This window comes from Colossoma macropomum, unplaced genomic scaffold (genome assembly GCF_904425465.1).
Source record: "Colossoma macropomum unplaced genomic scaffold, Colossoma_macropomum, whole genome shotgun sequence".
NCBI lineage: Eukaryota > Metazoa > Chordata > Actinopteri > Characiformes > Serrasalmidae > Colossoma > Colossoma macropomum.
Window position 1 is genome coordinate 8815694 of NW_023494789.1, and position 25711 is coordinate 8841404.

The following is a 25711-nucleotide window of genomic DNA, read 5'->3' on the forward strand; positions in this document are numbered from 1 at the left end:
GTAAGTGCCAACATGGTAACCTTGACTTTCTAAATTTTAACGTAGCATTATTTCTTTTTCCGTCTTTGAAAAATAAGCCGCTCCACTCCTCATATTTCAGACAACTGGCCATTCATCACAAAGGTCATGTTTTCAAGGATTAATCTCAGCCTGAGTATCTAAACAGAGTCAGAGAAAGTCGTTGTACAATGAGTTAACTAAGGTTGCATTTGTTCGGATTTGTAAAAGACGAAACTTTGAAGTACATTGAAAGAAGCAGTATAAGTAATGAAACAGGAACCCCAAGCTTTAAGATTAAAATGAATAAAATGTAAATTCTTTTCATGAAAATAACAGATTCAGAATGAGAAGGGGATATATTGACCTCAGTATGGTGTCATTTAGGACCTCAAAATGTTCACGAACAGCCCTGCCAGTTAGACCCAATATTACGCTGATTGTACAAGTACACTGCTCTGGAAAATGACCTCAGGCCTATCCGGATTCAGCAAACAAATGCTGCTTTTAGATATTACTAAAACACAAAGGCCTGTTCCTGACTCCTCTCCTAAGGGGAACAGCCAGGTTACGTCCCTTTCAGAGTATTATGGCTTTAATACCAGAGCATTTTTAGCTTCAGGCAAACAAGACATACTCTTCAGTCAGAGGCCTCCTATTTATTTTATAAGTACTCCATTATGTTGCATGATGGGAACAAATTAGAAATAGTGAAACTGCTGTGGGAAGATCTTTAAGAATAAGAGGTGTGGACGATATGCCACGATATGGTACTGGTATCGCAATAAATTATGCCATGTTACACTTTCCGAGAATATCATGGGTATTGACGGTGCGTCCAGAGTAGAGCTTTGCAAACACCAGGCCACCAACGGCCGTGGATCGGTCGTTTCCAGGCTGCAATAAGTCAGTGTGCAATGGAGGTTAGCAGCTTCACTCCTTAACTTCACTATTTATTATACATATTAATGTATTTTACATGATTATAATAATCCTTGTATTTAAGGCTTAACTAATTAAGGCACTGAAATGTTCATAAACCAATTTTATGTAATTTTAAACATATCTGCCTACGTCACGTCTCAGTATGGTCTTGTGTGCATGTAGGTTATTGCTTTTAGTTGACGGCTACCATTAAGGAAAAAGTAAATAATGAAGAAACTGGCAATATTAAACTTTTCACTGGGGCCACAAAGACAAGAATGAAAACAAACAAAAAAGCATAATTCAACCTAAAATATAATGACAGCTACATAAAATACAGACTCATCTCCACTGGGGGCGCTAATGCCGCTAATCCACTGTGTGGTATGCGGAGGGAAACTAGCGAATGAGGCTATGAAGCTGTCCAATTACTTTGCCACTAGGAGACAAAATATTTCTCATGAACAGCAAAACATGGGCTAATAAGGTGTGACATCATCAACATGGTCCAAGAGATGCTTAACAAAAGCAGCTGAGAAGAAGCTCCCAAGTGACGGTGCTGCCCAAGGCCCTTATTATCAGGAGTTCATTAGAACAGTTACAATGCTGGAAGTCCAAGAGAGCATAATTAGCCCTGCAAAATGTAATGTAATGATACTCTGAAAAAATTAACTCTTTGGCTCAATCCCATTTCACCCCTTGCCCCTAACACTTAGCCCTTAGCCCTCTGTTTTACGCGTTCATGTCTAGGGTTAGGGTGTCCCAATTTTTGTTGAGATAGAGGGGTAGGGCGAAGTGTTAGGGCTACATGACCCTCCAAACGGAGGTTTTTTAGAGGCAAACTCCAAACAGAGTGTTGTGAGAAAAAAAGAAAAACCGGCAAGATGGCTGAACAAGAGACCGAAGAAACCCACAAATTTAAGTATTTTCTCCATTAAAAAAAAATAACCATTGTATTATCTTAGTTTAATGTTGTTTCAATGTATTATGGTCGTTTTCTTTATAACAAGCACAAAATCACTAATAGTATGCTAATGTCTCGGTAGCTAGCTAGCTTTTTTTCCGTTCCACCTTGAATAGTCCAGCAATTTTGACGCCTGAAGTGCCAGAATGTAACTGCTGCACTATTTAAAGTTGAATGGGAAAATTCTAACAAGAACTTAGTGAATATCTGACTTCAGCTTCGTATCACCAAAGAATTAGCGGTGGGCAATAATAAATAATTGTCTTATACCCTCTTTGAAGGCATGTGATGCCGTAAACGTACCTAAAGCCCAGCAGTGAGGAGCTGAACTTTACCCTTCTCTGCTATCACTGAAGACGGGCGGGGTCGCCTACAGAGCATTATCTAGTAGCCTGTTAATGAAGTAATTTTTTTTTTTTTTTTAATTTGAGGGTCCCATTTCGTAGGGCAAGATTTCAACCACTACCCCTTGTAACTCAGTTCCAAGGGGTTAGGGTGACACTCAAAATCAATGGGTAGGGGTAAAAAGAAGAAATGGGATTGGGCCTTTGTCTGCATACATGATCCATATTGTGAACATGCCTTGAAGTACCATGAAACATTGTTACCATTTTGCCCACCCCTACTTAGAAAGACTGCCTCCCCAACAGCAGCACCATGCTGTTAAGGTCATTTCATATAAATAGAAAAAGCACACAGCGTTTTAAGGTCATTTTCAGACAATGATAAATCACTCCATCTTGCTGGGCCACATCTGGGTTGGTGGTAGACAGAAAACTTGGCAATGACCCAGGAAGTCATGGGTTCGATCCTGACTGATAGCATCCTGCTGCGGTCACTGTGCCCTTAAGGGAAAAGCACTTAACCCCAGCTGCTCTACAGAGACTGACCCTGTAAATGGCATTTGTAAGCCACTCTGGATAAGAGAGCCTTCTAAATGAGCAAACTTGAATGTAATATCCTATTCAGACAATGACAGGAAGAAACACATTTCCAAAACAGAAATATAATATTCTGCATCTTAAAGAAAATACTGTGCCCTGTTTGGAAACACTGCTACATGTTCTATTCAGAAATAGTCTTGCTAAACTAAAACTGTTAAGAGAACTGCAGCATCACACAGAACACAATCTGAGCATGGTACCCTGCACTTAGTGAGAGGACAGAAAACTGTCGCTTATGGGCACTTCAGACGCTGCAGATGGACACTGGGGTTCTCCTTTACAGAAGGTATCTGTCACTCCAGGATGTAACACACTGCATCTTATGGATAAAAAGAATACAAGGCAGCCATGAAGCTCTGCAACGAAATGAAATTTTTTATTAGGTAAAAATAAAAGCTTATTCCTCCTTTTCCCTGAAGGAAAAACTTATCTTCTACCAAACTAGCTACACACAGTATTGGCAAGAACGGTGTTAGCCTTGATTCTGGCACATCCTGAAACTTAAATGCTCTCCGACCTCATCTAATAATGCAGGTGTAGATAAAGCATCAGCAGAGTCACACTCAACTTTCAACTGATATAAAGGAAAGCTATGAAACAGAAGTGAATGGCAAAAATGTATTATCACGATACTTCAGGAAGTTTTCATGATACACGATATACATTTTGTCTGCCGCCTGATAAAGTAGCGCCATATTACATTTGATAGCAAGAATTCTATCAAAAACTTTGCTGCACAAATTCTAATTAAACAAGACTAATTCTGCTCTCTCTGTAATCGCACATGCAGCTGGTCAGTCTATTTTAGGAATGGACTATGTCCACAATATATTCAGAGAAGTATGTTGTGACATACTGTGACATAATTCTTCATAATGATAATTGTCATATTGCCCAGCCCTACTATTAAAGGAAAAACGACACTGTTACTTGAAAGGATAAACATTAGTATTAGAGCTTGTTTACATCCTGAATTTACAGTGTTTGTTTTTTTTAATTTACTGTAGACACGAAACATATTTTCTATTTTAGCACAGCAGCCCAGCATTGCATAAACATTCTGCTCTTCTGGAGTACAATAAATAGCATCACACACTGGTTTGAAATATCAGTCAAACTTAAACATGAACATTTCTGAACATTTATTTTTTTTTGCAAATATCTGCTAATATTGAATGTTTGGTACAACAAAGAGGCTTTAAGCTTTTAAACCACGTGTCAGACTCCAGCCCTCGTGGGCCAAAACACTGCAGACTTCAACACACTGCCTCATTAAACACACCTAACTCAGCTCACCAGCTAATTAGCAAGGCCTGCGTGAACTGAAATCTAGGCGTGAGATGAGGGTTAACGCTAATCTCAACACTTTTCCACAGGTCCCCAGTTTGATTTGCCTGCCTTAAACCCTAAGAATCCATATGTGGGCCCAAACTTTAATATTTCACACATAACTACATAACTTCCATATTCCTTTCATGGTGGTCTTATGACTGACAACTGAATAATAAGCGGCCAGTATAAAGGCTTCTTGCCTCATAAATTCAGATTCGTGAAAATACATTCAGATTTCCTTATAAGAGATTTACGGAAGGAGATGAGAAAAGGAGAGAGAAAGAGTAGAGAGTTTGAAAGGCAGTACTCTTTCCATAGGGGTAGTAAACAGCAGAACTCTTGCCACAGAATCTGATCTCTTAATCCAGGCTGGAATGCAGTGCAGCCGATCAGTCTCCACTTCAATTACACTGCAAAGCGGCAGCTGTCCCGGCACGAAACACCCCCACTGAAACTGTACTCCTACACTGTACGCCAGACACAAAATACCCCAATCTACACACCAATACTGTACTTTTTACTGTACACCCGGTCTCGGCTGTGGCTGCGGTAATGTGAGTGGTAAGACGTCTGGATACGGGTCCTGCTCGGCGGTACAGAACAGCTTCGGGACAAATTGTGTAGATGGAAAATACTTATCTGATTGTGGGGTTCTCGAACAACCACTGCGTTTAAAATCACACCTGAGAGATCAACTGTTACTGTTACTAGAGCGCTGTAAATGATCATATTCTACTCTCTACATAGACATTCCATACCACTTATTGCACCCACACCAAACCAGAACCCTACATAATAGGCTAATGTGTCACCCTAAATAACAGGCTACTACTCCACCCAGGTGCTAACAGTGCACCCTAAACATAAATGCTGACCTCTTCACTGAGCTGCATTCATTCCTGCCTCCAGATCTGCCTCTTGACTCCTCTACTGCCCCGTCAATAGCGCATTCCTGCCTGGTGCCCTTGAGGCCAGCCAGGCTGCACATAGCGCTCATTCTTCCTGTCTACCCCTGCAGGAGAGCGCCTCTGAACGACTCTTTAACATAGCAGGAGCAGTATCAGGAGTTCAATGCATAGAGTGGTGTGATAAAACAGGAGTGGTGTTTTGGCTAAGTTCTGTGGGGCTGAGAGGGCAGATTTAAGGCCCTGGACGGCAGAGGGAGGAGGCGGGAGAGGATAATTTAGTGCGCGCTGTGGGAAGACTTGCGCAACAGCGGCTTAAAAAGCATATGAGTCTGCTTCATTAGGAGTGGGGCAGATTCAGCAGAACTGAAGAGAAGCGTGCTGGGTGGAGTGGACTAAGCCTAGGAGGTGCCTATGTGTAATACTGTAACACTGACATGGTGGTGGGGTACCTGCTCTGTGAGGGTCCATGGGGGTCCTGACCACTGAAGAACAGGGTAAAAGGGGGCTAACAAAGTATGCAGAGAAACAGATGGACTACAGTCTGTAACTGTAGAACTACAAAGTGCACCTATATAGTAAGTGGAGCTGATAAAATGGACAATGAGCTTAGAAACAAGGAGGTGGTCATAATGTTATGCCTGATCTGTGTAAGTAGGACTGAACGATTTTGGCAAAATATCTAATTGTGATTTTTCTGACAAATACTGTGATTATGATTTTAATTGCAATTGTTTATGATTAAGGTAAAACATTTTTGGCTAAGAAGACCAGCGGAATTTTTTTCTGGTTCAGACTTGAACTCTGAACTCCTGAGCCTGCCAGCTATTTATGGCTATGACGTCACAAGAGTTCACAAGCTACACGTTAGGTCAAATTTCCCTACTTTAAACCTGCACAGGCATCATATTAACACTGTTGATAATAGGCTGTTAAAACTATTGAAAATTTGAAATTTGAAATTTGAAATTTGAAAATTGCACTCCTTAAAATTGTGATTTCAATATAAAAATGATGAATCTTTCAGCCCCATATATACTAAGAATTTAATCTTAATACTAACCCTAACCTAATCCTAAAAATGGGTTTGATCTGCAGGTTTTAAAAAAGAAACATGTAGCTTGTTAAAAGCTTGTCCTGAAAATGAGGAATGTTATTATTTTGACTTTTAAAATAAAACCTTTTTTTAAAGCCAAAGTTCAAAATGTTTTTGTATGACAAACTTTATCTCTGAAATGAAATACTGAGCATACAAAGCCCATCTACTTGTACAGTTCCTATTTTCCAACAACTCTCAATTCAAGGACCTTTCCAGGCTCATTCATGCACATAGAAACAAGTCCCATCATCCAATGCAAGCAGTACAATAGCAGAATTATAATAGCACAGAATTTCTATAGATTACAAGAACTTATAAACACAGCTACTGACAAGGACAAGTCCCAGTTTTGAAATGCGGCTTCACATGTGCTTCACCTGAAAAAGCATTGTGAGCCAGACAGCAACCAAAACCTACCACTAAATCCTACAAATCACTGCTGTCGGAAGAAAACCTCGTATCTCCATTTTTGTTGTTTTTCAGTTTTTAACATAATTTGAAAACGCCTGCTGCCCTTTACATTTTGTGTAAATTTCACGATGAATGGACCAGAAGAAACGGCCCAAAATGACTTGGAAAAAAGTTTGGTTCCATTGACTTACATTAAAAGTAATGTTGGTTTTTTCCTTCTCCTGTAAAGTTACCATTTTGGAGATACCAGGTTTTGTTCCGACAGCAGCGAAATACAAGGGCTTTAACAAAAAAGTCACAGATGCTCCAGTATTGTATTTTGGTAATTTGTAATTTCAGTTAATATTTACCAATTCAAAGAACTCGCAATGATTAGGTGGCAATTTGAATGATAATAATGATTATTTAAAAATTTCCAACTTCTTTCATAGTAAGAAACAGAGACTTCCTGATACACTCATTAATATGCATGTTTTGCAACATGGTATTTTTCTTTTTCTTTTTTAAGTTTTTGTAAGGCTTCCTTGTTTATCTTCCTCTGCAATGTTTGAAAAGCTCTGCTTGATTTGCTTTTGTTCAGTCCATTTTTATTGTTTGGCTTCCTCAAAAAATTATTTATTTGATTATTTTCATTGCAAAATTGTGTGTCTGCTTACTCAATTACTAATATAATCAACAGTGACGAAAGAAAATAAAATTAAAAGACATTCCAAATCCTTTTGTCAATATAGTCCTTAACACAAAAATAGTCATTAATGCATAACCAAGACCAGTTTACTCAGAGCTTCTGTTTCTAGTCCAGTCCAGTCCTGTGGAGTATATGGAGCATAAACCTACCTGCAAAACTTTGTTTTACAAGCTCACGTTCACATTTAAGCTCATTCTGCCCTTTGGATCCCAAACCCAAACACGAACTAAAGCACGCAGCAAACACAGAGGGGTCACTGGAGTACACCACAGTCTCTTTGGCCTGAAATTTCAGCAGAGGCCTACTTCACTACAGTTACACTGTAAAAGAATTAATTAAAGGCAGCAAGAGGCGCCTTGGGCTTATACATTCCTGTGACGAGTTAAGGCATAAAAGCTTAAGTGCATATTTAATGATAAATACACAAGATAAAACCTCACAGATAAAGAGATGAAACATACAAACTAAAAATAAAGAAACGAGTTTTTTTCAAATTCAGCTCATTTTCATAATTATGCTCACTTAAAGTCACAGCATGTCAGACAAAAGAAAATCTGAATCATTTGATTTGAATTTGAAACTAAACTGACCCGACATACCACTACCGCGGTAGCCTCGCTGTCAGTAGAAGCTAAAAAAAGAACAAACGCAGCGTTCAAATTTTGGCAAAAGAAAGTTTGGAAAGGAAACGTTGAGGCTGCTTCTGAACAGTCGAACAGCTTCAGATGACAAGTCTGTTATTAGAGAACTAAGCATCAGAGCTGATCCCAGTGTCGTCCATCAGCGCTTACACGGGAGAAAAACGTGGTGAATGAAAAGAATACAAAGTAAAGAAAAGTAAGGGAAAGAATGAGAAAGAGAGCCTTGAGAACTTTAAAAATAAAGTGTATGATAAATGTACAACATCTAGTTTTAATGAAGGATCAAAGCAGAGTGCAGCAGCCAGTTTGTCTGGACTGCAGACTGCTGGAGGAAACGCTCTCAGGCATATAAAGCACCATCTGTGAGTCTGATTAATCTTACTACTCTCTCCCACCGGTTACTGATGTCACACACATGCTACAGTCATACGGCCACATTCACACATACACACTACTGTCTTAGCACCGTAACCCACGACCTCCCAGCAGTTACACAATGCAACGTAAACCATTCGTTTTCAAAGGAAAGAGGCAGTTCGGTCTGATGTGGTCATAGAGTGCATGATATGGCTGGTATGTCAGGTTTGGGGGATGCGGTGCATCGGATAAACGATGAGCAGAGCTGAACACTTTATGCAAATGAGCGCAGCTAACATGAAGCATCTACCCAATCAGGAGACAGGTGGTGTAAGTGTGGTTCATGTGTGCAGCTCAGTGTATGAATCACTGTTTTTTAATTTCACACATTCTTGTGAAACACAGGAGACCACTGGCAAAAGCTCATATATTTGAAAAAGGTGCAACAAACAACTATTTTCACAATCGGCTAGTTAGAAAACAAAAAGTTAAAAATACAAGGATTCTTTTTCATTTAATAAAACATTTACCCTTCCTTCTTCTATCAAGGGCACAGCAAGAGATTTTCTGCATTGCTCCTGAAGACTTTTTTACAAGGCCCAGAAACATTAAAGGAACCGTACACATAAATCTAGCCAAGACGGACTGGCTTTCTGTATTTCTCCTCCAATGACAAAGCAAAAATAAATTAAATGGCATCTGTGTGACTGAAAGCATCATGTAATGAGATCAGATATTATAGATCACACACTAACAGTCATCAGTCATGTCAAATATGGAGACCTAAAGCAGCACATCACATGTAAAATGACAATGCTATGAGTGTGATGTTGGCATTTTAATATGTATGTTTTTTTCAGTTCATTTAAATACAAAAAATGGAAACAGTTTAAGACTGAAAGCTCTGTTTCTGTGCAAAAAAAAATAATAAAATAAAATCCAAGCTGCTCTTTGTGCCTCAGTGTACCAGCAGGCCTGATAACCATATAGTTGAACTGAGCAGTTTAGACCAACAGTTTCAAAATGCAGCTCATCCCTTCAGTCAGCACTGCTTATTCTATTTGCTAACTAAACCAGAATTAGCTGAAAAGCAGACAGTGATGCGAATTTTTTCACGCCAATCAACATGCCAGAGCAGTGAAAATGCAGCATTACAGCCTAAATTTACAGCATTTCCCCTAAAGAAAAATTAAATAGGCCGGGCAGGTCCGCCCCACCCCACCCTGCCAAACTCACGTGCTGAAGGGCTTGGATGACACATTATTTGGTTTTTACATTATTTACATAATTTTTTTGGCCAAAGTGAAATTCTCAATTTATATTCTAATGTAAACACCTAACTTTTATTCCCACTCTCACACACACACACAGCAGCGATAACACCCTAACTCATTAATCTCGCTCTCTCCCAGCAGTTACTGATGTCAGAAAAGGGTCGCACTTAAAAACACATACACTCTAGCAATGCAGCCAGACTTATGTATAAACACACACACACACACACACACACACACACACACACACACACACACACACACACAGACACAGTACTGTATGTGAACCTCACTTATTTATCTCACTTTGTAATAATTGGGTCCCACATCGTCCCACATACTAGGGCCGCACAATATGGACAAAATACTAGGACTGCAAATACATTGTTATGTATTGCTGTTAGGGATGCAAAGATTTTTTTTTGGCTGCAAAAAATTTATGGCTGACAGTAGCAAATTTCCAGAACTTTTGATTAGCCAAACTTGCAATATAAACAGCATTAATGTGCCAAAGTGGCCTTTTTATGTAAACTTTACCTTAGCTGCCTATTTAAATAACATTAATCAAATAAAGTTCTAAATTGAAAGGAAGTAGCACCTGGCTATTTAGCACAATTCTGTTCTGCATAATTATACTATGATATTTTGGTTCAAGTATAGCAGCGGCAGTCAAACACAGCGTGACTGACTTACCCGCATCAGGTTATTTACCTTATAAAATTACAACACATATCTGCCAAAATAAAAACAATAAATTGGGCAAAAAAAACCCTGACTGATTCCGACTGTGCGTCCCTGACTGCCACTGCAGCATCTTGCAGAATATTAAAAATGCACTGTTAGTTCAATAATGTGACATGGTTAAAGACTGACCTGCATTATCTGCAATAAACTATTTTGCTCATGTACGTCACATCCGTATTGATGGTTGTTGGGCCAATATTACCAAAAAATGCTGGATTGGATTTCAAGGGGAAAAAAAACAAAACAAAAAAAAACGAGTGAATCTGATCCAGCGCCATAACAAATCTATCCTGAAATTACACTCACTCAACTGTGTGAAGTGAAGTAAAAGTAAGATTGTGGATTCTCTACTCTGGTTGGATCAAAGCACCCACAGAAACACTCCTATAGTGATCGGTGACGATGCTTATAGGATAAAAACATCCTTCTGCAATGTTAATATTGAAAAGGCCAACACTGCGATAACGATGAACAATATATTACTCCCATATATAAACACACACACACAATATATCACTCTCAACATATATATTACTGCTAAAACCCTAATCCAGTGTTTTTTTTAACCTGTAGGCCGCAGCCCCTCAGCTGGCTGTGGTGGTAACGTTATTAGCATCAGTGCTTCTCCCAGTCTAGCTTTATTTGGCAAGGTTACGCTAGTCAGTAATACCAGTTACTAATTTGCATAAATAGGCGAGAATATAAATTAGTATTCTGTTACAAACTGAGAGGAACGAGGTTGATTCTCGGGTAGGTCAGTGTTCCCTGGCTCCGAATTAGATTCAGGCTCTGGTGACTCAAACATCTTTCTGCTGAAGCGTCTTCAGTGGACACGCCCCCCGTGTTTCAGAACAGAAAATACTGCCCATTTTTCACAATTTTGAGGCCTAATTTTATATATGATTTTATATATGATTAAATATGATTCTTTTAAATCATGCAAATTTGGCCAGGTGGTTAATAACACATTTTCTGTGGTGTGACAAACTTTAAACTACAAAAAAGTCATTACAATATAGACATTCATCCGAACATAATAACATAAAAACATGATGTGGATTATTTGCAAAAATACAACCTAATGTCTATATCAAGTTTATTGAGTATTCTGGCAAAATGCGAGCTATTTATGTTTCAATCATATGGAACTCACCCATTACGGATAAAAGGTTAAAAGGTCTTTTAAAAGAAAAGGTCCTGAGGCTGGGCCATCTACAGGTGAAGTGGTTGGCAAGGTTAGGAACACCTGCCCTTATCCTTTCAGACCACTGCTCCCAATAAAGTCACTCATTTTTACAGTCACACTAATATCCCACACACTGTCGCTGATTTAGTGTTGATTACAGACAATCCTGCAAACAGATTTGTATGATATCTGAAACGGCACCAACCTATTTTCATAGAAAACACTTTTAGCTGGCAGCGCTTTGTTTTCAGTAATGTTTGCAAGGCAAAGCGGCTTCAGGTTATGTAAACATGTCCCCTCTGGTTCCAGGGAGCAAGTCTGAGACGTGTGAGGCACAAGTGGAAACACACACACATCCGGTGAGCAACAACCGCACAGATTAGGCATGTAAATGATCAACTGATTAACTGTTAACTGAGAAAAAAAAATAGTTTGACCAACACTACAGTTAAAAAAATCTACTTAATTGGAGTGGGTGAGTTTATCATTCAAGTTGAGGAACATGTGTAAACTGTACGTCTGCAGGCGCAATACACGACTGGTTCTGTTGGACAGAGCTACCAAAAAATGAGGCATGCAGCTAAAATAAGGACAAGGTGAATGGCAACAGTTTTCGAAAGCTACTGAAGTGTTAATTTAATCAAACAAAGATAAATAAAACAAAAGGAGGAGGAACTTAAAAATTAATTAAAATGACTAAAATAATAATAAAATTATTAAGTGGTAAATATAACTTTATAACTTCAGAATACAGGACTTTCCCAAACCCTCTGCTGTATGTTCCATTTTTTCCCAAACTTTTTAGTTTTTGGTCATATAATCATAAACATATTACAGTTGTCAGCCCTTTGGTTTAAACAAAACGTGAAACATTGCACTTTTTTTTTTTAATTTATTTATTTTTTTTTACATGGCACTTCCTTGTCTTTTCCAAAACACAGGGTGATTCAAAAAAGATTAATCCGATCTCAAAGTGCCATATGTTTACAACAGTGAGGCATCTAGGAACCAATCACATACCAATTGAAAGAGGGGGTCACAGAGTTTACTCTTACTGTCAGTGGAAGATGGCTTCCTTCAGTCTGAGAGGAGATGCGACCCCTGAGCAGAAAGCGTTTCGCGCTCTCCACTTAAATATGAGTGAATCCACCATAACTGTGCAGCGTGATTTTTGCCGGCAGTGAACCTCAAACAGCTCAGTGTTCGTCATTGGTTCCACAACACCGGATGATCTCCGAAATCACACCAGAACCGGTTTATGAGGAGCCTGGCCACTTCCTATTCCCCAATTTGCTTTATGCTACAGCTACCTATTGGAAAGGTCCTATTTTAGCACATACAAAACCAGAACATGGATACATCAGATAAGTTCTATAAGGTAATGCTTGACCAGCAGCCTGTTTGGTCAGATTCTAAGAAGAACAGTGTGCTAGCAGGCCTACATCAAACTCCAAACATGTTGTTGCCCCTAAATAAGACTTTCAGTTGGCAGCTGTGACGGTAACAACGAAACAAACCAGAATCTAACTAACAATACATGCAGGTAAAAGATGGGCTGTGAAATGCTTTACAGACGGCTGTAACAAAGCAACATTCAGCTTAGTCTGGCAAATAATGAGAGCTGTAGCTGATAATGCGGCAGTTTTATGGCTCTATTCATAACGCAAACAGTACTACTCTTGTGGCGGAATATCTGCTAATACTAAAGCACATCTGGTACAATGTTGAGCTTCTTTGCTGCACTTTTTTCTTCATTTTGCAAAAACACTGTAAAAAAGTAATTGAACATTCAAGGCTGTGTTATCCACATCACATCCATAATGACTTACGGTCCTCACCTTCAGCTCGTAATGATATTCACAATAATGTCCCTCTTGTGTTCTACTGCTTCAGAAATGGAACTGTACATTTTATAATTAATATCTTGATGGGTTGCAGTCTTGATTGTAGGTTTGCCGGTTGAGGATTAATCACTACTAAGAATTTGCCAAAATTTGCATCCTTACTGTTGAAGCCCCACCGCTGTTGCCGGAAACTAAACAAGGAGAACCAGGATGGGGCTAGGTGTGTACCGTGATGTATGAGAATGTGTGTGTGCAGTTTAGAAGACTTGTCCGAACAAATGCACTTGAGCTCACTGAGCTCCAAACATTAATCTCTGTCTCTTTCGCATACACACACAGCTCTTGTTCTACCAGTAGGGTTTTAGAAAATGCGTTTGTGTGTGTTAGTCACTGATACTAAGCTCCTTCTCTCCCTCTCTCCTGCTGCTGTAAAGGTGTGGGCTCATTATGGGCTGTATTGTGTTCTAAAGTGTGGATGATTGTAAATAATGGGCTAATATGCACTTTAATTGTGCTGGTTAAGGCCTGTGGTGGTGAGTTGGGGCAATAATGTACAGACTCAAGCAGCACTTCAGCACCAAGGGAGATGGAGGAGGGGATTTCAGCGTCGCTATCTAAAGGCACAGTCACAGTCTGATAAATTTCCCAAAAGAAATTATACTTTGAACGAAGATCACGATCAGAGTGTTGTGTTACAGTCTTGAGAAGTGAACAAAAAAAAAAAAAGCACCTGAAACCCCACTTTGGATTCAACATTAGTGATCTTCATTAGTGCATTATCAATCATCGTCGCATCATCTGAAGGGGCGGCCACTCATATAGCAGCACTGAAGATAAAAACGGAAAATGGCGTCATGGTGAGAGACAGCACTGTGCCATTTTTTCTTTTCCGATACTTTTTTAAACTTCAACTATTGTTTGATACCATTTCAGTATTTTTCTTTAAAAACTATTAAGCTTTAAAATGGGTTATTTTCAGTTGCTACTCACTCACGATGAGCAGATATATCTTTAAAATATCTTGAGCCAATATAATCAACAACACTGTCTTAATAACATTGGGCTAAATCAAACAACAGCAACCATGTACTTTGCACATGACAACACAACCACAAGTAACCAGCAATCAAGCCTCAACCCAAAAAAATTTGGGCGGTCTGGTCTTTTTGGACGAAATAATAACAATCCTGAACCTTAACTTACAGAATATACATCACAGTTTAAACCACAGTCACAATTGTTCAGGAAAAATACACAACCATAAACCCCTACCCGATACCAATACACCATCAATACACCATCAATACACCATCAATACACCAGGACACGGCATGACAATTCACATATTGTGTTCCCAAATAAATGAATACATAAAGAGAGGTGGCGTTACCTCTGGTTGGGGAGCTAGCTAGCTTGCTACTAACCAACTCGGACAGCTTCCTCATTACTGCTACACTACTGAAGTATAAAATCACTACTACATCTCTGCTGTTTAGGCTTGCCTAATATTTCACACTGGTATTTGATGATATACAGCCAGGTCCATAAGTATCTGGACACTGTCACAATTTTTGTAATTTTCCCCTGCCACCACCACCACCACCACCACCACCACCAGGCCTTTACCGCCTCCAGCTGCACTTCAGAATTCATTCTGCTACTTTTATTAGCAGTCACATCATCAATAAACACCAGTGACCCAGCCATACCTGCCCATGCTGTATCACTGCCTCCACCATGTTTGACCAATGACGTGGTTTGCTGCGGATCATGAGCCCTTCCTTTCCTTCTTCATATTCTTCTCTTCCCATCATTCTGATACAAGTTAACCTTGGTTTTATCTGTCCAAAGAATCATGTTCCAGAACCGGGCAGCATTTTTTAGATGTTTTCTAGCAAAGTCTTATCTGGTCTTTCTGTTCTTGAGTGTTACCAGCGGTTTGGATCTTGAGGTAAACCTTCTGCATTTACATTCAGGAAGGCGACTCTTGACTGTTCGGCAATGATACGCCAACGTCCTCTAGAACGTCCTTGACTTGGACAGATACTGTGAAGGGGTTTTTCTTAACCACAGAAAGAATTTTATGATAATCAACTTTAGTTGTCTTCTGTGGTTTTCCAAGCCTTTTGATGTTGCTGAGCTCACCAGTGCATTCCTTTTTTTTAAGAATATACCAAATTGATGACCAAATTATTGCTGGCCACTCCTAAAGTTTCTGCTGTCTCTCTGATAAGTTTGTTTTGTTTTTTCAGCCTAATGATGCAACCCTTCACTTGCATCAACACCTCTCTGGACCACATATTGAGAGTTCTCATGAACAGCTATCAAATGCACATTCAACACCTGGAATCAACTCCAGACCTTTTATTGCCTTAAGTCGTCATAAAGGGAACAGGCCACACCTGACCATGAAACTGCTATCAGTTTCATCTGTCCAAAAACGTTTGAGCCTATTTTGTTTAACATGTTTGCCCAAATTCATATGAACCGGAATGTATTTAGCCCAGAAAAGCCTAATGTTTAGCTGCCGCAGGGTTACTATACAAAGGGATTACCATATAAAAATAAGTGTTATATTTCTCAGTAATGCTAATTCAGGATCTAGTCCCAGTTTCTGCAATTTTATAAACATTTACATATCAGCATTGGCAGATATGTAAATGAAAAACACTGGATGTTCGGATCAGCCTGCAATTCTCATGATGATGCATCCATAGTTTGAATAAAAGCTCCAACAAAAGCAAAGGCATCACTAATTTACTACAAATAGATTTCAAAAAGTTATTATTTATGCAGAAGCTTCTTCTGATTGAAAGTTTTGTCCGGGGACAGACCGGGATCGGCAACCCAGATGTTAAGATTAGCCATTTTGTCCCTTCAACAAAAATCAAACCTCCTTGGGAGCCACAATATTATATGTCCTTTTTTACATGTTTTCTGTATATATGCCTCAGTACATGCTATTGTACCAGTACAGGCTAAGAAACATTATATGAATGAAAACGCAAACTCACTTAGCTTTGAGCTTTAGCTCAGCTATAGCCGCTTTTCTCGCATCTCCGGCAGGAAACTTTTCCGCAAAAGTAGAACATACACACATCATCTAAACCGCTTATCCTTCTGGGTCGCGGTAGGGTGCTGGAGCCTATCGCAGCTGTCATTGGGCAGAAGGCAGGATACACCCTGGACAGTTGCAAAAGTAGAACAGTTTCTTGTAAAATGTCTTTCAACATTCGATTCTGTACAAGGCTGAAGTCGTCTTCTCATTCGCCAGCTTCTTGTTCGAGGTCACGAAGATTAAGTCCGTTTCTTAAACGAATTTTCCCGTTTCACCTTAATTGGTACCACAGTTACATTCTGGCACCTCAGGCACCATTTAAGGTGGAACGGGAAAATTAGTATGAGAAACTGACCTTATCTTTGTGACTTTTTAGTGTTTGACAGTTTCTCGTTGCAGATTAAAGGAGGATATGTTTATTTTACTAATACTAATTCTGCTGCGGAGCCGCAACAGGGCAGTAAAAGAGCCGCATGTTGCCGACCCCTGGGATAGTCATATTTCCAGGATAAGCTTATGTTGGCTAACAATGTTTTTCAAAAACATATATAATACACACTATTACAGTCAATACTAAACTATATCTAAAGAATCCACTGCTGTTCTTGAGCAGGAACACAGGCTGTTACAAACATTTTACACACAGTACAACTGGACCAGTACACTTCGGTAGCCAGAAGGAACAAAATATACACAGTGCTGCCAAATCCACACGGGAAGAGAAATCAATACACCTCCTGGCACTGAGTACTTACTGAAGACATGCAGGGAGGAAGATAAGAGAACCACTGACACTGTTTAAAAATAGTGTGCTCAGACTAACAAGCAGTGAGTGACGAGCTGACTACTAGTGGCTTTAGCAACATCATGAACAATCATCATGGGGATGTATAATCCTAGCAAAACCACTGACATGCTGGGGGAGTTGAGGTGATGTACACATGAATGTGTGTGTCGGGGTGTCTGAGGCTTTACAGAACAGAAGTATACAGAGACGCTGCGCCGGACTGTGTTGTAGATACATAAAAAATAAAGAAGGTTGGAAATGACAACGAGCTGCCCATTATGCTAAAAGAAGCTAGAGAACTTCTCATCAGGTTAAAAGGGACTTGCCAACCGTCTACAAAGCTACAGTTGCTACTAAAGAACACATTTGTGGGGAGAGCATGAATAGGTCAATTATCAAGCTCCATATGCAGGGAATTAGACATGTTTCAGAGACTTCAGAAAAGCCTGCCTCAACCCAGACATCAGAAGATGCCTGTCACTGAATTGTTGTACAATCTAACTACAGAATGCAGGAAAGCCGATCACTGATTTTTTCCATAATTAATTAATTAATAAATAAATAAATAAATAAATAAATAAATGACCTGTGATGCTCACAGCACAGTAAACACAATCAGTTATTGGTTAGTGCTACGCTTTGCTCTGTCACTTTTACAAAAGCCAATACCACAATAATGATCAACACATTTTGCACAGCTCTAGTCCAAACATTCATTCATCTCTCATATTTTCAATAAAATTTTGACAGATTACACTTTATTCCAATGAAACTGCAATCTTAAATCCCATTCCACCAGCATGAAGAGAAGATCTATATATTTGTGAAATTCTGATTTTCCAGCCCGTGTTTACTCCATTAAGCTTTTGTACTCGAGCCCAGTGGTGCGCTCACTCTCACTCCGCAGCTTGAATCTGCAGCCTTTTAATCAATCTGGCAAGATTTTTTCCTCTAACACTTGTCCTCAGGGGCCCTGATCCCTCTGCCCGGACCCTCGAATACATACACCCACACGCAGGCAAATACGACCAACAAAACACATTCATCCAAACAGACTAATGTTGGCAGATTCCAGGGCTTCCTTTCCCACTAACTCTCTCACTCTCACATACACACAAATATCACACTTCGAAGGTTGTGCAGATCGTCTCAGTGTGCTTTCTCTGGGTGTGAAAAGGCTCCAGGTCACAGTACTGCGTGTGGTATGATGAGGAACTTTAGCAAACGACACACTATGAAACTGCATGATGATGAATCATTCCCAGAGAACGATTCCCACTAGAGAAAGAACAGTAAATGAGGTTCAATAAAAAAGTAAGAAAAGTACATCAATATAATACCTTAAACGACATCAAAGCCATTTAATAAAGTTTTATTGAAGTGATCACTTTGGAAATTTCATGCTGTCCCAACCTGAGAGAGATAGAGAGAAGGAAGGAAAGAAAGAAAGGAAAACAGAAAGAGAAAGAAAGACAGGAAAAAGAAAGAGAAATAACAAAACAAGACAAATAAAAGAGATCAGTGAGAAAGAGAGGCGGAGACAGAGAGACACCGAGACACAGACATCGCTGCTGCATGCATGAGGTGCTGCTCCTTTTGGGTCTCTGGAGCCATGAACCAACAGACCCCTCTGACATATCATGACCCTGTGACCTTTACTGACCTCCTCATTTATCAGCGCCCGTACGGACCACCCTGCATCCCGAAGCCTCCTTAAAGAGCCTCAGGCTAACACTGCATATACACGACTCTGAGTTTTGCTCAGAACAGTTAAAATTTAACATCATTTTTCTTTTAGCCCTTTCGTTCGTTTTGTAGTGGAGACAAAACAATGTCTCACAACTAAAACAGAAGTAGTAATCCTTGAGGGGGCGATTTTTTCCCCAATTTAGTCGTCTCCAATTCCACCAGCGCTAGCAAAGCAAAGGCCAGCACAGGCTTCCTCTGAGACCTGTGAAGCGCCTCCGCATCTTTTCGAACTGCTGCTCACGCAACGTCACTGGACAGCCGAACGTGCTCAGAGGAAAGCGCCAACCGCCAGTTCTGTTACGTCAGCTAACAGACGCCTGCAATGACTAGCATCACGAGTGACGGGGGAGAAGTGGGGGCCATCCTACCCACCCAGGGAGTGAGGCCAATTGTGCTCTCTTGGACTCCCGGCCACGGATGGCTGTAGCATCACCAGGGATCAAACTCGCAATCTCCTGATGACAGGGCCAATGCTTAGTCAGTTGCCCCACTCTGGAGCCCGTAGTGTCATCATTTTTTTTAATCATTTTTAAGCCCGAATTTTGTCTGTACTCTTGTCCATTTATAGATACACAGTGTCTGGAATCACATAAGCAAGCCTACCTGAGATTACAACTCAGGACAGGACAGTTTGAGGCGTGTGATGATTTAAGTGTGTAGATGGCACAATGCTAACTGGTGGGGTATGAAGTTCTACGTGTTGTTAGCTACTCCAGTCAGAGCCAAAGTAAAGTAGCAGACTTTGTACACGACACATCTTGACTGACTGACTGACTACATTTGAGGTAAGAGGCAAATTGTGAAAACCTGAATTTTAGCCAAAGTCTTCCTCTAAAGAATGATAAAACATGTCCATTCGGATTCCACAGCGAGTCAAAGCTGTGTTCTGACACTGACACACTGGCATTGCATATGGCTGTGCTGTAGGCTGTGGTTACCGTTTCTTGACGCTGGAGAAAAGTTCTGTAATCTGCCAAAAAATCCCATCATCTGTATAATAAAGTTAAGCTGCCTTCATTCCTGCCTGTCTCTCTCTCCCTCTAACAGAAGCCTTCCAACGTGTGTGTGTTAGAGGGTAGGGATTTTCTGAGCTACGTTAACCTTGGCATATGTCTGAGAGAGCTCTGTGGGCTTAAGTTAAAGAGGATGAAGCCTGCTGTAGACCTTTGGCCTATTTCAGAAACAGGCGAGCGAGAGCCAGGTCTCCAACTGTGATCCTGCAGTCGAAAAACATCTTCCCATTCTGTAAAATGTGCTGTCACTTCTAATAACTATGTACAACAACACTAATCAGCAATGAAAAAAAGATCATTGTTGCACTGGGGCCTATAATTAGCTTTCCTGAGGAAGCAAACATTGTGCCAGGTAACGCATGTCTAGGTTTGGGAAATGTGACACTATCAACACTGTGGTATTTTTTAGGGATATGTACAGGAACTCAAGTGCTCGTTTAATTGCGCACAGTGTCCGTATTTGAATACTGCAATCGCTATTCGGGAACTTGCTCTGTTTCAGGACAGCAAGTCAGGAAAGATGTACATGTTAACATTTCAATGAAAATGTTTTGGTCTTAACTGGACTTCAAAATGTTACGGTCACTCCGAAACACAAGTGTCTTAATGTGGACAGGCTGTCAAATACACGTTGTTATAAGGACGTGATCGAGAAGGCAGAGCTAGCACAGCTTTATTGCTAACTAGCCTAGCTGATGTTAGCCAAGTCCAGAAAGAGTGGAATTATATTGATAAATTGATAAACTAACAATTGGCACATGTTTCTGTAAGAAGCCAGGGTTGCACCAGTTAGCTGTACACACTTGAAAAAGATGGATTTTCAAGGGTTCTTTAGTAAAGAATGAGGGTTCTATACAGAACCATGAACACTCAAAGAGCTCTCTGCATGATTAGTTTCTTTGCAGGTGGAAAGGTTCTTCAGAATGATGACTATTAAGAATTCTATAGAGCATCAAAAAGGGTTCTTCCATTGTTACAAGCTTAACATCAAAACAGTAGCAGAACGTACCGTTTTTGGTGCGATACAGAACCCTTTTCAAAAAGGCTCTACATAGAACCATCTACAGCGCACTCTCCATCAATCTGAAGAACGCTTTAATGATGCAAAGAACACTTTAATCATGAAAAAACCATTTTCTTTACGAAAGAAGCATCTTTTTTAAGACTGTACTTTCAGCTCAAACCTAAAAGGTGGCTACAACACGAAAACTACTGAATCATCACTTTTTTTTTTAAATCAAATAAACCATAAATTTATATATTTATATTTATATATATATATATATATATATATATATATATATATATATATACACACACCTCTGTTTGCTGCTAAATTTTTGTGCTACTGATTTTTAAGCCCCCAACACCAGCCAAAGCTCCTATTATTTTGGCCATTTATCCCCCCTCTTTCTCACAAATGGCTCAGCCAATCAGACATCAGAACCGGAACTTCACTATCATATCAAAGCATCCTCATTAAATGCTTGTGTTATTATCAACTGCCCTTTACATTATGTGACCATTTAGCCTGAAACAGTACCAAAAATACTTGAAATAAAATAAAATCTCACGACATCAACATGCAATAACGTAAATAACATTTCCCCCCTATTTCTATGAAGCTACCATTTCAGAGATGCAAGGTTTTATTACACTGTACATTACAGGCTCTGCCAGCTGCAAGCTTCGGTTCTCTCATCCAATCATTGACATGCAATTGCCATGAGAACGCCGGTGTAATCCTGAGAGTGGCAAGGACAAAGTTCAGGGCTGTGTAATACTATTACTCTTACTTGTGTCATCAGCCTTTAGAGGATCACCTTGAGCAGCCAACTGTCAGGCAGCTTTAAAAAGCAGTGTAATTGTGGTTAAATTGAGCGATACGGTGCGCACAGGACAGTTAGGGCTGGACAGCCACTTCACAACGTATGTATCACAATACAAGCTTCACGTTAAGATACGAAACAAAACAGCACACCAGACATACACTACACATTAAAAAATATCTAGACCCTCCTAATTAGCAAATGCTGCTACTTTGGGGTGCACGAATGGCTAACAAAGGTAGTCCTTAACGGGCACACACAGCTTGTATAATGTCTTTATAAAAGCAGTGGCACTAGAATGCGAAGCTCTAGGGCACCGTCACCATGACCAGTGCCAAGAGGGGTATAAGCCAGCGTTGGGTTGTGGAGCAGTGGAACTACAGTGATGGAGCTCCATCCACTTCATTTGGGATGTGCTTGTGTGGCGTTTGTGATCCAGAACTAATCATCCAACATCAGTACTTGACCTCACTAATGCTCTTGTGGCTGAATGAAATCAAATCCTCACAGCACTGTTATAGAATCTAGTGTAAAGCCTTCCCAGAAGAGTAGATGGTGTTACCGCAGCAAAGGGGGGGGGGCAAACTTCTAATTAATACCTTTTATTACAGAAGAAATCAGCCTACCTGCCTGCACCTCTGTAGTGAACCGAGATCAGCCTGTTTCGGATTTGTGGCGTCGCACAATATATTGTTTTCGTAATCATTATTGCAATACTGGCCTTTGCAATACTCATATAACAGGGAGCTGCAGTAAGCAAATGTCTTTATCAAACTACTTTTTAAAATCACAATCACACACACTCCAGATGACATTTCTGTTGGTCAAGACATTTAGATGCTTCAACATGAGTAAACTTTGGTAAAAAAAACAAAAAAAAACAAAAAAAAAAATCCAGGCTGATATTCATGTGTTTTATTATACTGGAAGGAATACTCTTATGAAACTATATTGTAGCATAGTATTCTGCCAGCGCTGTGCAGCCCTAGTCCTCACCACACTCAAATCAAGGCGTCAGGTGATCAGAACAGTCCGTTTACATGTGTGTACCGCTGTGCGTCTGTAAAGCTTTTGATCTCAATTCCTGCAACTGTACTCATAGGAAGGGCAAAACTGCTGAGCAAGCAGGCTGCAACAGGCAGGCAACTGATATGACTCCCCGTCACTCACACAGATACACGCCCCAAAGCCTGACTCCTCATATCTGGAATACATGCTTTTCTCCGCGCGTCCCGAAAACGTCTCTTAGATTCGGCCCTTCTGTTCTTATCTAATCCCATCCCTCCCTCCATGAGAAGAGTGAAAGCGTAATTAACCTTGTTCTGGGCACCAGCCCAACTCTACAGTCCACACACACACACACACACACACACACAACTGTACACACACGCACAGCGTTACACAACCATCCACACACCATGTTACACACCCTCGAACAGCGCGCCACATACTGAAACACTAGAAAGAAAGACGTTTGAGGAGTGTATGCAATCCTCTGATCCTCTGTCAAGGTCAAACCTGCTGAGGAGAGAAAACAGAAGAATTCCGCTCTACAGAACAGCCGATATAACTGAGCAGAACAGAACATAGAATATGTAAATAGAAGAATTCTTCTCAATAGATTAGATTAAAACATGGAACAGAGTGTGATAGAATACAATATTGGGTAGAAAATGATGGAATAAAATGTTGAACGCTGCCAATAAAACAATACAGAACACTGAGCAGATTAGAACAGAATCTAGAACGCAGAACAGCATTTCGTACAGATCAGAATATAAATTACATCAAGAGAAGAAATTCGGTTCTGCTTTAAAAAAACCTTCAGCCTAAGTTTTGCACAGGATGACCAGAGCTGCTCACGTTTCCCCATCAGAACGGTTCTAGCTAAATGCAACTGTTGTGAGTGAAGGCAGAAGAACCCAACCCTCCTTTGCGATCAGGGTTTTAAAAGGCCTGCTGGGTTACATGCAAGCCAACGCAACAGGCTTTAATGCGCGCTGCTGCTATTTAAACTCTGCTGTGTGCAAACGCTGCACCACATAATCCGATTCATGCAGCAAAAGCCTCGCTGCAAAGCTCGAGCACCGAACAAGCCCCATTTACTGTTTTAACCAGCAAAAGCTCGAATTATTCTACACAAGCCCCTCACAGTCACCTACAGTCCCCTAGAGGGGAGGAAACCAAAGTGAATACATGCATTCTGGAGAAATGATTCCAGCGAGAATGACGTGACACAGATTACAGATTACAGGCACGAGGTCACGTGGGTGCGATCATGGTGGTGGAGGAGAAAAGCGTGTGCGTGTTTAGGCGGTTTAAATGGAGATGTGCCGGCCAGCTACCCACCTGAGGAGCAGGAGATGAGGAACACGGCGAATGCGAGTTTGGTTGCAGACCCCATGCTCAGTCCCCCAGGCGGATTCCTTCACTGGAATAAATCCTAAAAAGAGCACGAGTCGGTGTTTTATGTCCGTGCAAAAGCTGCCCAAACGTCAATGAACGAACACAAACACAGCAGCAGAGAGTCTTTCAGCAGGAGGCTGGGAGCTTCTTCCCCAGCAGACCGGCTCCTCTCCGGCTTTGGAGGCTCTCCGGACCGCCGAGAGAAAACATACTCAGTTCAGGGCTTCGCGGCTTGTTTGGATGAAGACGTGAACGTGGATATATATAAAAAAAAAAACAATAAAAAGTTCTTCTGTCTATCAAACCGCCACAGCAACAAGCTTGTTTCTGTTATCTAGCTCCGTGATGTGGAACGTTTTCTGACTGAATTCATTTTAACACGACAAAAAACCAAACAAACTAACGACTCGCGCTTCACCTCAGAAACGTGCGATAATATTAACGTACAAAAACAAAGTTAGCTGGCAGGCTAACGTTAACTGCTCCTGTCAGTTCTTCACTTACAAGTTCATAAATGTCATAAATGTGTTTCCAGCGATATCACGAATATCACGTTTTGGCGAAAACGCTAACGTTGCTCAGGTTGACACCTCAATGTAGGTTCCTCAGTAATGACAAAGTCCTGGTATCAGCGACGTTAACAGTTAACGCCAAAATACGTGGAGGACTGTAGGTTAAGTTAACTCATTCAGCTTTTAATCTCGATTGACAGATTTCCTTAATTCCTCCAACTCGAGGACGGCAATAATAATAACGATGATGATGATGATGATGATGATGATGGCCACACGGGTAAATCCATATCGTCCTCCTGGTGTTAGAAAGATAGAGAAGCAACGACTGTATCCAACATTTAACCTATACTGTCCCAAATTCTAGCTTGCAAAAGAAGGAATTAAATGTCAGACGAGAATGTCATCGCAAAAGTGGCCAAGTGTTCGCCGAAATACTGCTTTTGACAGCTAAAAGCGCGGACGTGTTGCTCGAAACGGACGTTATAACCGTTAACGTTAGTTTCCAGAGCGCCTTTAGTCAGCAGGCTAACGTAGCTCAGCTCACAGCCAAGCCGAGTAAAAGTACGTTATCAGCCGAAGCCAGTCCGACCGACCGGGCTCGTCCCGATCTTCTTCCAAACGCGCTCCAAACCTGCTCACAGAAACAGCTCCGATAAGTACGAGTCTTCTCGGTCGACTGTCCTCGAAGATTATTTCACACTTTCGACTGCCAACCTGCTGCGAATAATAAATGTCGAGAGACTTTCCTCCCTCCTCCTCCTCGAACCCAGAGCGCTGGCTCTCCGTCCTCATTCAGGGGAAAACTACACTGGATTCAAGATGGCGTTCGGCACGGATTGTTTTTGTTTTTTTTCCCTCTCAGCTCCTCCTCGGATTTTTTTCCCGCCCGTATTCCAACAAGCCCCGCCCACCGCCATAGGATTGGCTACAGATGCACGCAGAAAAATCAAGATCAGCATCAAATCTTTATTATTTAAGGTGTCAGAGCCTGAAGTGGTTCTTCAGATTAATACAGAACCTGCTGTAGATGGTGCTACATAGAAC

At 40.6% G+C, this 25711-nt stretch overlaps 1 protein-coding gene across 1 annotated transcript in view; it reads right to left on the bottom strand.

The window, feature by feature from the left end:
* Nucleotides 1-25504, bottom strand: part of acvr2ab (activin A receptor type 2Ab) — a 71282-nt gene extending 45778 nt beyond the window's left edge. The window contains exon 1 of the mRNA XM_036570014.1: nt 24096-25504. Within this exon, the coding sequence (XP_036425907.1) occupies nt 24096-24150 (55 nt within the window). The 5' untranslated portion in view covers nt 24151-25504. The remainder of the gene's footprint in view (nt 1-24095) is intronic.
* Nucleotides 25505-25711: the final 207 nt, after the last annotated feature.